The following is a 14,488-nucleotide window of genomic DNA, read 5'->3' on the forward strand; positions in this document are numbered from 1 at the left end:
AAAATACAGAAAAGGCCGGGCGCGGTGGCTCACGCCTGTAATCCCAGCACTTTGGGAGGCCGAGGCGGGTGTATCACGAGGTCGGGAGTTCGAGACCATCCTGGCTAACACGGTGAAACCCCGTCTCTACTAAAAATACAAAAAATTAGCCGGGCGAGGTGGCGGGCGCCTGTAGTCCCAGCTACTCGGAGGCTGAGGCAGGAGAATGGCCACTGCGTTCCAGCCTGGGCGACAAAGCGAGACTCCGTCTCAAAAAAAAAAAAAAAAAATACAGAAAAAAAAAAAACACTAGCCGGGCGACGTGGCGGGCGCCTGTAGTCCCAGCTACTCGGGAGGCTGAGGCAGGAGAATGGCGTGAACCCGGGAGGCGGAGCTTGCAGTGAGCTGAGATCCAGCCACTGCACTCCAGTCTGGGCGAGAGAGCCAGACTCTGCCTCAAAAAAAAAAAAAAAAAAAAAAAAAGAAAAAGAAAAATTTATGAGTCTGTGGAGACTTAGAAAAAAAACAAAAAGAGCAAGACAGGGAAAAAAGTGAAAATGTGTGTTTTTTTTTTTTTTTTTTTTTTCAGAAAAACAGAAGAATGTTAATTAATAAATGTAGAAGGAATAATGAAATTTTAAAATCAGTATTTTGACTGGATGCAGTGGCTCATGCCTGTAATCTCAGCACTTCAGGAGGCCCAGCAGGCAGATCCCTTGAGCCCAGGAGTTCAAAACCACCCTGGGCAACAAAGCAAGACCCTGACTCTACAAAAATAAAAATAAAGATCACTATTTTGTAATCATCAATGTAATGAATTAGGCAAAGATTATTAATGAATCTAAAACCATTAGGAGGAAGATTGTTGGAGAACAAAAATACTCATGTAGTCTCAAATTAGTACTCTACATATTATTATTATTTTTCAAGTCAGAGTCTTGCTCCGTTACCCAGGCTGGATGCAGTGGCAAGATCTTGGCTCACTGCAACCTCTGCCTTCTGGGTGCAACCTCCGCCTTCTGGGTTCAAGCAATTCTTCTGCCTTAGCCTCCCAAATAGCTGGGATTACAGGCGTGCACCACCATGCGTGGATCATTTCTGTATTTTTAGTAGAGACGGGGTTTCACCATGTTAGCCAGACTGGTCTCGAACTCCTGACCTCATGATCCACCCACCTCAGCCTCCCAAAGTGCTGGGATTAGAGGTGTAAGCCACCACACCCGGCCCACATATTATTAATTATAAAGAGAAAAATATGCCTTGAAAGTAGAGTGATCTATTGGTGACCACATTTACTGAGTGGTTGAGGTTGACATGTCCAGTGGTGAGGTGGTCCAGTATTATATACTTCCTAATGTGATGCTCTGGGGAAGTTGCATAGCAAGACCTGTGTGTGTTCTTGCTAGAAGTCTTTGATCTGAATCTAACCCTGAGGAAGTAGACACATCTAGAATGTGGTGCATTATGTGTGGGGACAACTGGACAGGACTCTTTTTTTTTCTTTTTCTTTTTTTCCCCTGAGACAGGGTCTTGCTCTGTTGCCCAGGTTAGAGTGCAAAAGATCATAACTCACTATAACCTCAAACTCTTCAGCTCCAGTGATCTTCCCACCTCTGCCTCCCAAGGAGCTAGGACTATAGGCATGTGCCATGACCCACATGCAGATAATTTTTAACTTTTTTATAGACATATGGCCTCAACTATGTTGTCCAGGCTGATTTCAAACTCCTGGCCTCAAGTTATCCTTCCACTTTGGCCCTTCAAAGCACTCGGATTATAGGTATAAGTCACCATGCCTTGCCAGAACTCCTTAAATGAGTCAGTGTCTGAAGAACAGAGCAAAGTGATAGGTGGAGGAAGATAATTGGGGGAACATTCTAGACTGGCAAATGTAATGCATGAACCTTGAATATATTGGGGAAAAAAACAGCCATTTAACACATATTTGTGTGTTACCCCTAAAAGGGTTCTGTGGAACATTAAGGACTTTCTGGTTTGAAAGTCTGAAATGTCTTGGATTATGTGAGGCTGTATCTATTAAAGGCCTTCTCTCAGCCGGGTGCGGTGGCTCAGGCCTGTAATCCTAGCACTTTGGGAGGCCGAGGCGGGCGGATCACAAGGTCAGGAGATCGAGACCACGGTGAAACCCCGTCTCTACTAAAAATACAAAAAATTAGCCGGGCACAGTGGCGGGCGCCTGTAGTCCCAGCTACTCAGGAGGCTGAGGCAGGAGAATGGCGTGAACCTGGGAGGCGGAGCTTTCAGTGAGCCGAGATCATGCCACTGCACTCCAGCCTGGGGGAAAGAGCGAGACTCCGTCCCAAAAAAAAAAAAAAAAAAAAAAAAGGCCTTCTCTCTATATATTAGTTGGGGGAAAAGATAGCTTTAACTTTTTAAAAATTCTTTAAGCTCCCAAGTGCTTGGAAACCTTAGCTTTAAATAAATACACAACTTTTTATTATGGAAAATTATGGAAGAATTCCAGTACAATGTATACAAATAAAATAGTGTAATGAACCTATAAATCACCCAGCTGGAATAATGACCAACAATTTGCTAATCTTGTTTTATCTAACTCACTCTCTTTTTTTTTTTTTTTTTTTTTTTTGAGGCAGAGTCATGCTTTGTGGCCCAGGCTGGATGCAGTAGCACGATCTCAGCTCACTGCAGCCTTCGCCTGCTGGGCTCAAACCCTTCTCTCACCTTGGCCTCTCAAGTAGCTGGGACTACAGGTGTGCACCACCACATCCACCTCATTTTTGTATTTTTGTAGAGATGGGGTATCGCTCTGTTGCCCAGGCTGGTCTTGAACTCCTGAACTCAAGTGATCTGCCCACCTTGGCCTCCCAAAGACTGGGATTACAGGCTGTGAACCACTGCTCTTGGTGTAACTCTATCTTTTGCTGAAGTATTTTAAAGCAAATCCCAAACATACAGAATATTATTTTATCCCTGGATGCTTTATTATAAATCTCAATGACTTTAAAAATAAACTATAATGCCTTTATCATACCTGACAATGTTCCTTAATATCTTATGTCTAGTCCATGTTCAAACTTTGCCAGGTGCTTAAGAATTTTCATAGTTAATTTGCTTAAATCAGTATCCACACAGAGTCTATACATTGCATCTTTTTGGTCTTGTTTCAGTTTTTTAAAGTCTCTTTTAATTTTTAAAGAAAGACCCCTTTCTTTTTTTAAATGCTATTTGTTTATTGACAAAACTATTTTTGTCAATTCTGTATTTGTTATATAGAATTTCCCATATTCTGAATTTGGTTAATTGTTTCCTGGTGGTGGTTGACTTATTCTTTTTTTTTGTTTGTTTTTTGGAGACAGAGTTTGGCTCTGTCGCCCAGGCTGGAAGTGCAGTGGCCGGATCTCAGCTCACTGCAAGCTCCGCCTCCCTGGTTTACGCCATTCTCCTGCCTCAGCCTCCCGAGTAGCTGGGACTACAGGCGCCCGCCACCTCGCCCGGCTAGTTTTTTGTATTTTTTAGTACAGACGGGGTTTCACCATATTAGCCAGGATGGTCTCGATCTCCTGACCTCGTGATCCACCTGTCTTGGCCTCCCAAAGTGCTGGGATTACAGGCTTGAGCCACCGCACCTGGCCTGACTTATTCTTGAAACATTTTTTTTTTTCAGGAACACTTCCTAATGGTCCTTCCTATTGCATCACATCAGGAGGTCCATAACGTCTGGTCATCCACTTTTAGTGATTGGAATAAGTAGTTGTCAATTTTTTTTTTTTAATTGTTACACACACAGTATAGTTCACACCTCAAGTGTACAGGTTGGTGAATTTTAACACAGTATGCATGTATAACCACTACCCAGGACATTTTCAGCATCTCAGAAGGTTCTCTTGTGCCCTCCCTTAATTATCCCCCAGCCCCAAGGTAACCAGTATTTTGGCTTCTATCACCTAGATTCGTTTTGTGGAATAGGGCATTTTCGTTCCTTCTCTTTGGCATTGGCTATTTTTGTTGATAAAATGTTTTTAATTTTTTTTTTTTTTGAGACAAAATCTCACTATCACCCAGGCTGGAGTGCAGTGGTACGATCTTGGCTCACTGTAACATCAACCTCCCCGGTTCAAGCGATTTTCCTGCCTCAGCTTCCCAAGTAGCTGGGATTACAGGTGACCGCCATCATGCCCAGCTAATTTTTTGTATTTTTAGCTGAGACGGGGTTTTATCATGTTAGGCAGGCTGGTCTTGAACTCCTGACCTCAGGTGATCTTCCCGCCGGCCTCTCAAAGTGCTGGGATTACAGGTGTGAGCCACTGCACCTGGCCCAAATGTTTTTAAATCTTTGACATAATTTCTGACTTACAGAAATATACAAATAGTACAGTTCCTGTATACCTTTGTCCACACAGTCTTACCATTGATAAAGCAAATCTCACCATTTGCTTTATCATTTATTGTCTTTCCCTTTTATCCCCTCCCTCCTGTGTGTGTGTGTGTATGTGTGTATGTGTATTATATTTCCTTTTTCCCAAGCTCTTTTAGAGTAAATTACAGGCATAATGTTCTTTACCTTTTTTTTTTTTTGAGATGGAGTCTCAGTGCAGTGGCACGTTCTCAGCTTACTACAAGCTCCGCCTCCCGGGTTCACACCATTCTCCTGCCTCCCTCCCAAGTAGCTGGGACTACAGGCGCCCACCACCACAACTGGCTAATTTTTTGTATTTTTAGTAGAGATGGGGTTTTACTGTGTTAGCCAGCATGGTCTCGATCTCCTGACCTCGTGACCCGCCCTCCTCGGCCTCCCAAAATGCTGGGATTACAGGCGTGAGCCACTGCCCCTGGCCGATGCTCTTTACCTTTAAAAATAAGGACATTCTCTTACATACCCGTAGTACAATTTTTGAGATCTGGAAGTCAGCATTGATATAACACTATTAGCCAATTTACAGACCTTATTCAGATTTCATCAATTGTTCTGATAATATTCCTTATAGGAAAAGAAAATGGTAGAGTGAGACTTTTGATTGTCATGTCTTTTTAGTTTTCTTTAAAGAATGACTGAGAAATGGTTCCTTCTTATTTTACGGCCTCGAAAACCTTGAAAATTTTTATGAATATGGGCCACTTTTTTTTTTTTTTTTTTTTTGAGACGGAGTCTCGCTCTGTCGCCCAGGCTGGAGTGCAGTGGCCGGATCTCAGCTCACTGCAAGCTCCGCCTCCCGTGTTTACGCCATTCTCCCGCCTCAGCCTCCCAAGTAGCTGGGACTACAGGCGCCCGCCACGTCGCCCAGCTAGTTTTTTGTATTTTTTAGTAGAGATGGGGTTTCACCGTGTTAGCCAGGATGGTCTCGATCTGCTGACCTCGTGATCCGCCTGTCTCGGCCTCCCAAAGTGCTGGGATTACAGGCTTGAGCCACCGTGCCCGGCGGGCCACTTATTTTATATAATGTCCCTCATTTGGGTTTGTTTGATGTTTCCTCATAATTCAATATGGGTTATGCATTTTTGCCTGGCATATCCCAGAAATGAAGTATCTTAGCAGAGGCATTTGATGTCAGTGTGTCCCATAATTGTGATGTTAACTTTGATCATCTGATTAAGGTAGTGTTGACCAAGTTTTTCCACTGGAAAACTTTTTTCTGAACTCCATTGTAAAATTACTATTTTTTCTTTTTTGATTAATATTTATCTGAGGCAAACCCTTTGAGATTGTGTAAATAATCCTGTTTTTCAAATATTAGTACACTAGTTTTAGCTTCCATTTATGATTTTTACCTGAATCAATCAGTTATTATGGAGATGGCTGCCCAAAGGATGATTTTCATCATTTTTTCTACATGTATTTATTATGTGTATATATATTTGTTGGGAAGTTTCCCCTATTTTTCATTTATGTGTGTATAGAATGATGTATTAATTCATCACTATAGATTAATGGATGTGTATTTTTATCAACCAAGATCTGGTAGTAAATGTGTTTACTGCTATTGGATCTGATTTTTTTTTTTTTTTGAGATGGAGTCTTGCTCTGTTTCCCAGGCTGGAGTAGAGTGGCGCGATCTCGGATCACTGCAATTTCCACCTCCCAGTTTCGAGCAATTCTCTGCCTCAGCCTCCCGAGGAGCTGGGATTACAGGCGCCCACCACCATGCCCAACTAATTTTCTTGTATTTTTAGTAGAGTTGGGGTTTCACTATCTTGGCCAGACTGGTCTTAAACTCCCAACTTCGTGATCCACCCACCTCAGCCTCCCAAAGTGCTGGGATGACAGGCCTGGGCCACCATGCCCAGCCTGATCTGATTATTTTTAGTAACGAGAATACTGGCTGGGGGTGGTGGCTCATGCCTGTCACCCCAGCACTTTGGGAGGCCGAGGTGGGCGGATCACCTGAGGTCGAGAGTTCAAGACCAGCCTGACCAACATGGAGAAACCCTGTCTCTACTAAAAATACAAAATTAACCTTGTATTTTTGTATTTGCTTATATATGCAAAGAATGAATTCCTTCCTTTTTGGAAGGAGTCACAAAAAACTAGTAATATTGGTTACCTTTACAGAGTGAAACCTGGATGGTTGGAAATGGGAGTATGGTGGAGACTTTTCACTTATAAATCTTTTAATCTTTTTACTGAATTAATTAAAAGTTAAAAATTCACACACTGGAGGTCTAAAATTACTGAAACACGTGATCTGAATGTAAGAATTCTAATCAAACAGTTTTCTTAAGTAATACCTGGGCAGATATAAGGATATATGTTTTGGTTATCTTGGTAGATGACAGTAGTAGGAAAATTTGTAGAAAGTTGGCAACTTTCTTTATATGCCATGATATGTGTACTTTAGTCTTAATGAATATTTTGTTTTCTTTTGGCAGCATGCATATGCACTAGAACTTCTATTTGATCAGTTGCATGAAGGAGCTAAAGCTCTTGATGTAGGATCTGGAAGTGGAATCCTTACTGCATGTTTTGCACGTATGGTAAGAGTTTTATTTCTCATTCTGGCCCCAATGGAAGAATATAATATGATTTGGCTGTATTTTTTTTTCACTAGTGGTTTTCATGTTTGTTTGTTTGTTTATTCTATTAGGATAGTGGTTGGAATGAGCATCACTTAGGATTTTGTTGTTGTTGCAAGTGACAGAACATGCAACCCAAACTGGCAGAGCTAAAAGGGAGTTTATTTAGTTTATATAACAGAAAAGTCTGGGGGTGTATACGATCTTTTGTGTGGCTGGATTTAGAAGAGCAGATGTTGTTATTGACAATAGGGTTCTCTCAGTTTCTTGGTTTGGCTTTACTTTCCTCCACATGTTGGTGCCATTGTCTGGTAAGCTCTACCCTTGTAATCACAAGATGGTGGCCATTAGCTCCCAAACTACCTTCTTCCAAGTTCTCATTTGGCAGAAAAGAATAGAATGAGCCTGGTTTTCTTTTCTTTTCTTTTTTCTTCTTAAAAACAGAGGTTTTATTGCGTTTGGTTCACAGTTGGTATTTCACCTTATCTCATGGTGCAGGGACCCTGGGTAGGGGAATCTGTGTAGTACTTGGTGGGGCATGTGGCTGGGGGAGACAGGGCAGTATAGATGGTCAGGCCCAGAACGGTTTGAGAAGGAGGGCTGGGGGCTCCTGAAAATCTACTGAGAGGCCAGACGCGGTGGCTCACACCTATAATCCCAGCACTTTGGGAGGCCTAGGCAGGTGGATCACATGAGGCCAGGAGTTCGAGACCAGCCTGGCCAACGTGGTGAAACCCCATCTCTACTAAAAATACAAAAATTAGCCAGGCATGGTGGAGCACCTGCAGTCTCATTTACTCAGGAGGATGAGGCAGGAGAATCCCTTCAACCCAGGAGGTGGAGGTGCAGTAAGCCTTGATTGTGCCACTACACTCCAGCCTGGACAACAACAACAAAAACCTACTGAGGTACAGTGTGGGGGGTGGGGTTAGCATGGAGAGGGGGTCAGGCTTAGCCCCGATAACTCAGAATTCTACTTCCTTGTTTGGGCCTCAGTTTTCCCACCTGGCCCTGCGACATGTCTGAGAGTCCCAGGGAAATCCAGCCACTCAGGAGCCTGAGATATTTAGCATCATAGCCGGGCCCCCCTCCCAGGGGACTCATCTCCCAGCACCCTCTCCACTGTCCCTGCTGAGAATGAGCCTGGTTTCTAAACATTCCTACAGGTTTACCAGGATGAAGGTAGAACTTTTGCATTAGAAAAAGTGCTCTTAGAAAAATAATGCCTTGTTGTTATACTTCTGCCTTTTCTCATCAGAGCCTTATCTGGTCAATGGCTATCCAGAGTATTAACTGGGGACCCACTGATGTATGTTGGAGTAAAGGTTGATCTTTGCTTAGATCATCAAATCAGTGTGATTTGAGAAATATCGTGCCTGGAGGCCAGATTGGAAGATTCTGATCTAGTTAAATTGGGAGTTGTGGATCCACCTTGGACTAGAATCCATGTAACTTGCTATAAATGTATAATCAGCAGACCTACTAGAATGTAAGCTCCAGGGAGTTGGGCATTTTCTCTGCTCTTTGTTTTCATTGATGGTATCCTAAACATCTAAAACAATGCCTGGCACATAATAGGGACTCATATTTTCTCAGATGTTTTGCTCATTTTGTAGAGGTTAAGTCCTTATTCATGGGTATTGGTGATTTTTTTTTAAGATTAGAAATACCATTTAATAAATGACTCATTCTCTATACTTGACATGTTTATAGTTTTAGAGGATGTATTCATTTTAAAAACTCATTTGGTTCCTGAGTTATTTTTCATAAAATGGCATTAATGTTTTTCACACATTTACCATGTGTGAAAGTGCTTTGTGTTTTAAACACTAGTGCCTGTGTTCTAAGTGTTACCCCATTTTTATGATGGGGTATATGCCTTTTTCTTCCCCATTTTGTACTGAGGAACCTGATTCATAGAAGGAATGATTGGCCGGGTGTGGTGGCTCACACCTGTAATCCCACCACTTTGGGAGGCCGAGGCAGGTGGATCACCTGAGGTCCAGAGTTCGAGACCAGCCTGGCCAACATGGTGAACCCCCCTCTCCACTAAAAATACAAAAATTAGCCAGGTGTGGTGGCACATGCCAGTAATCCCAGCTATTTGGGAGGCTAAGGCAGGAGGATTGCTTGAGCCCGGGAGACAGAGCTTGCAGTGAGCTGAGATCGTGCCACTGTACTCCAGCCTGGCTGATAAAGCGAGACTTTATCTCAAAGAAAAAAAAAAAAGGAGAAGGAATGGTTAACTTGCCAAGGTATGTATGTATGCAAGTGATGACACTTAGACAAGAACCCAGATAGTCTGACTTCAAAGCCTTTATAAGGGTTACTTTTTAAAATTTTTATATTTTTTCAAAACATTTATACTTAATATTTTAATTTACAAATAAATAAATATGCAAAGAAGGGATTTTTGTTGTTGTTGCTTTTTGTTTTTTGTTTTCTGAGACGGTCTCACTCTGTCATCTAGACTAGAGTGCAGTGGCACAATCTCAGCTCACTGCAGCCTCTGCCTCCCAGGTTCAAGTGATCCTTGCACCATGTCAGCCTCCTGAGTAGGTGGGACCACAGGCACATGACACTACACATGGCTAGTTTTTGTATTCTTTTGTAGAAACGGGGTTTTGCCATGTTGCCCAGGCTCATCTCGAACTCCTGGGCTCAAGTAGTCTACCTGCCTCTGCCTCCCAAAGTGCTGGGAATATAGATGTGAGCCACTGTATATATATTCTTGTTTTCTACTAACAGCAGTAGAATCAAGTGTAGAAATTTCTTCCCATCAGGCGGGAGGCAGAGTATGTGGTGGCTCACTCCTGTAATCCCAGCACTTTGGGAGGCCGAGGCAGGCGGATCACGAGGTCAGGAATTTGAGACCAGGCTGACCAACATGGTGAAACCCTGTCTCTACTAAAAATACAAAAAAAATTAGCCGGGCATGGTGGTGCGCACCTGTAATCCCAGCTACTCAGGAGGCTGAGGCAGGAGAATTGCTTGAACCCGGGAGGCAGAGGTTGCAGTGAGCTGAGATTGCACCACTGCACTCCAGCCTGGGTGACAGAGCGAGACTCTGTCTCAAAAAAAGAAAAAAAAAAATTCCTCCCTGTCAAATTCATTATGTAACATTTTAATATTTAAAGTTATACTTTAGATGGCATTTAAATAAAAAATTATTGTACTACTATTAAATATTGGTAATTTTCTTCAAAGTTCTGGATTTAATCTAAGAAAGTAATTTTTCTTAGTATTATAAATTTTATTCAATGGGAGTGATGGTTGAGAAAGGTGTATATATGGTAAGTAATGTATGATAAACTGAATGTTTAGCAATCTATAGAAGGCTTAAGTTATTTTTGTTTTCTCTTTGCAGAATATGACTTTAGATAAGGAAAAACTTCAATAATACTTTAGAAAAACAAATTTAGCCCAATGAACTACTGAATTGTTTTCTCTTTTCAAGGTTGGATGTACTGGAAAAGTCATAGGAATTGATCACATTAAAGAGCTAGTAGATGACTCAATAAATAATGTCAGGAAGGACGATCCAACACTTCTGTCTTCAGGGAGAGTACAGCTTGTTGGTGAGTATCAGAAAACTTTAAAAATTTCTTCAGAGGATTTTTATTTTCAGACGATCCAATGCAAGCTAAATAATACTCAGATATAATTATTGTATTTTTTTTACAATCACTTTTAAGTATTAAAAAATAACAACGATTCTTTTTGCTCACCTAGTGAGTATTTTGCAGTCATCTCTTTGTAAGTTTAATTTTGTATTTTCCTATTAACCTATGAGATTGAATTTTTTGTAATGTGTTTGGCCATTTGGATTTTGTCTTTTGTGAAGTGCCTGTTCAGATATTGGATTGCTTGTATTTTTGACTTATAGGGCTTCTAGCCCTTTATATATATAAATACATTTCTTCTCCCATCTGGGGTGTGCCTTTTCATCTTACTGGTACCCTTTTGATAATAGAAATTCTTAATTTTAAAGTACTCAGACTTACCAATTTTTCTTCAGTGCTTTCTGTGTCCTTTTTAAGGATACTCTGAGGCCATGAAGATATGTCTCTTATTATTTCTTAGAACCTTTATCATTTTTAGCTTTTCATGTTTAGGTCTTTGATCTTCCTGATGTTGGTTTTTGTGTATGTATGAGGTAAAGGTGCAGTTACATGTTTTTGTATAGGAATATCCAGTTGTCTTCCCCAGACACACTCAGTTCTATTTAAAAAATAAAATACTGACCAGGAGCCGTGGCTCACACCTGTAATCCCAGCACTTTGGGAGGCTGAGGTGGGCAGATCAGGAGGTCAGGAGTTTGAGACCAGCCTGACCAACATGGTGAAACTCCATCTGTACCAGAAATACAAAAATTAGGTGGGTGTGGTGACACATGCCTGTAGTCCCAGCTACTCAGGAGACTGAGGCAGGAGAATCGCTTGAACCCGAGAGGCAGAGGTTGCAGTGAGCTGAGATCACGCCACTGAACTCCAGCCTGGCGACAGAGCGAGACTCCGTCTCAAAAAAAATAAAAAATAAAAAATAAAATAAAGGCCCTGGCAGCTCTAGTAGCCACAGCCGCCTGAGTGGCTGCCTCCACAGCCACTTCTAGAGGGATGTGGCTGAGGAGGAAGTGGAGGTGTTGCTGGCCTTGGCCTTTGCCCTGATCCTCTGTGGGCACTGAAAGGGGAATACAGGAGTAAACCACACCAAAATGAGTCTCATGTTGCCAGTGAGAGACATGAGAGATCAAGAGATAGACGAAGGTCAAGTGACAGATCATGGGATTCATCTCATGAAAGAACAGCGTCTCAACTCATTTCTTGTATTAGAAATGTTACTTCTCCGGCTGGACGTGGTGGCTCATGCCTGTAATCCCAGCACTTTGGGAGGCCGAGGCGGGCGGATTACCTGAGCACAGTTCCTCTTGTCCAAGCAGTCCTTGTTCTCCAAAAGCCTCCCCACATGGTTGCATTAGCAGTGCTGGGAACAGCATTAGAAACAGTAGTCAGTCAGGTTTAGATAATAGCTGTTAAGATATCTGGGGAGATGGTGTTTGTATTTGAGAATGCAAAAGAAGGAGCTCGGAATATAAGAACATCTGAACGAATAGCACCAATAGTGAGTAACACTAGATTTGTTGTAGACCCATATGTTTCTCCTGCAGAACCAAATACAGTGTTGGGCAGGATGTTTGTTTGGATCTGGCCAAGAACATAACTTTACACAACCCAATGAGAAAGGAGAGTATGAAGTAGCAGAGGGAATTGGTTCCACTGTGTTTCAATCTATTCTGGATTACTATAAAATAGGAATTACCTGTTGTCCTGATGGCATAACTGTTCCTGAATTGAGAGAAGCATGGGACTATCTTGTATTGCTTTTGAATGTAGTACTATTAAGTTACTATATATTAAGTTAACTTAAATAGGTGCTTCTGCCAAAGTATTCCTCCAGTAAAATTCATGTAGTTTGCTGCCCATAAGGAGTAAAAATTATTTATCTTGGGTTTATTTGAATGATTAGGATGAGATTTAAAACACAACTTATGAGTTCCGTTATCTCCAGTGCGTTTCACCCTTTAGAGTGAGTCACGTGCAGGGAGTGTGAACGACAGAGGTGGTTTATTATCCAGTTTGCCTTTCCTTTATCTGTTCACAGATATGTATTTACTAATGCTTTTGTTCTTAAGAGTTGTGGGATACAGGTTCATGCCTGTAAACCTAGCACTTTGGGAGGCTGAGTTGGGTGCATCACCTGAGGTTAGGAGTTCATAAAAAAGAGTTGCGAGATAGGAAAATGAAGTGCTTTTCATTTACTAAATGATTGTAAACTCCAGTTTTTCATCAAAATCAAATTCCATTGTTTTAATGTTTCTGACCAAACCAAAAATATAATAAAATGAGTTAAAAACAGCAAAAAAAGTGAATATCCAGTTGTCCCAGGATTATTTATTGAAAAATCTCTCCTTTCTGCATTGTAAACCTCCTGTACTAGAATTCTTCACATTAAGTTTGATCTGAACAGGTTTTTAAAGCATAGCTGTTTTTCTTTCAGTGGGGGATGGAAGAATGGGATATGCTGAAGAAGCCCCTTATGACGCCATTCATGTAGGAGCTGCAGCCCCCGTTGTACCCCAGGCGGTGAGTCGGGATTTTTTTCTGTTTGTGTGTTTTATTCAGCTAAAACTCTACAAGACTTAAATAGAAAAGACTTCTAGATGATGTTTAAAATATAATTAGATTTTCGTATCGTACATTTTGGTTACAATTAGCTATTACTCTCTTCTTTTTTCATATGCAAACAATTGTATAAATGACATGAAAATTACTGAACCCCAGCTTGTGGCGCTCATATTTGATCCAGGTAAGAACTAGGACAACAGTAGAATTGGGAAAATCCCTTTGGAGTTTATGACCTGATAATCAGTTTGATTTTTTTTTTTTGAGGTGGAGATTTGCTCTTGTCGCCCAGGCTGGAGTGCAGTGGCGCAATTTCAGCTCACTGCAACCTACACTTCCTGGGTTCAAGTGATTCTCCTGCCTCAGCCTCCCAAATAGCTGGGATTACAGGCGCCTGCCACCACGCCCAGCTAATTTTTGCATTCTTAGTAGAGACAGGGTTTCACCATGTTGGCCAGGCTGGTCTCGAACTCCTGACCTCGGGTGATCTGCCCACCTCAACCTCCCAAAGTGCTGGGATTATAGGCGTGAGCCACTGCGCCCGGCCAGTTTGATGTTTTTTAAATACCATAATATGTACGGCTGTATTTGGTGTATGGGAGATATGAGAAAGTATTTGCCATATATTTTATTCTCACAAAGCTTGTATTCTAGAAGAGATATGTCATATATGTAACCAGGAAATTAGCGATATGACAGCATATAATTAACACATGATATCTATTGGAAGGAAAATAAAATATGCATATGAGGGAGAGAATTGTGCAGTGAGTGGTCAAGGAGACATCACATAGGGATGGAACTTGAACTGAATCTTAAAGAATAGTAGGATATATGGCCAGGCATGATGGCTCATGCCTGTAACCCCAGCACCTTGGGAGGCCAAGGTGGGAGGATTGCTTGAGCCTAGGAGTTTGAGACCAGTCTGAGTAACATGGCAAGAACCCTGTTTAAAAGAAAAAAAATTAGCCAGGCATGGTGGTGCATATGCCTGTAGCCCCAGTTACTCTGGAGGCTGAGGTGGGAAAATTGCTTGAGCCCAAGTGGTTGAGGCTGCATTGAGCCATGTTTGTGCTGTGGCACTCTAGCCTGTGGTCCTAGATTTCTGTTACACATGCCTCTTGTGTAGTTCTTGACTAGATGACCAGGGGATGAAGGTGACACTGTTTCTTCTGCCTAGTCTCATCTGGTTTTTTTGTAGGCTTAGATCAGTTATGGGAAGCTGAAAGTTGGATAATTTGTTCTGGTCATTGACTTGCTGTTTATTGGCCAAGTGACTGGGAAAATCACTTAATTGCTTTGGCCCTGTTGATTATCTGTTTTTTGTTTTGTTTTGT

General features: G+C 41.7%; 1 protein-coding gene and 1 pseudogene across 4 annotated transcripts in view; both read left to right on the top strand.

Moving 5' to 3' along the window:
• The window catches only part of PCMT1 (protein-L-isoaspartate (D-aspartate) O-methyltransferase), a 59,654-nt gene that overhangs the window by 30,654 nt on the left and 14,512 nt on the right, over nt 1-14,488 (top strand). For all 4 annotated transcript variants that reach the window (XM_008006676.3, XM_008006677.3, XM_008006678.3 and 1 more), the window contains 3 exons: nt 6,826-6,930; nt 10,427-10,547; nt 13,027-13,112. In XM_008006676.3, the coding sequence (XP_008004867.2) occupies nt 6,826-6,930; nt 10,427-10,547; nt 13,027-13,112 (312 nt within the window). The remainder of the gene's footprint in view (nt 1-6,825; nt 6,931-10,426; nt 10,548-13,026; nt 13,113-14,488) is intronic.
• Nucleotides 11,804-12,396, top strand: LOC103240150 (BTB/POZ domain-containing protein 10 pseudogene; annotated as a pseudogene).

Source organism: Chlorocebus sabaeus, chromosome 13, assembly GCF_047675955.1.
Source record: "Chlorocebus sabaeus isolate Y175 chromosome 13, mChlSab1.0.hap1, whole genome shotgun sequence".
Lineage (NCBI taxonomy): Eukaryota > Metazoa > Chordata > Mammalia > Primates > Cercopithecidae > Chlorocebus > Chlorocebus sabaeus.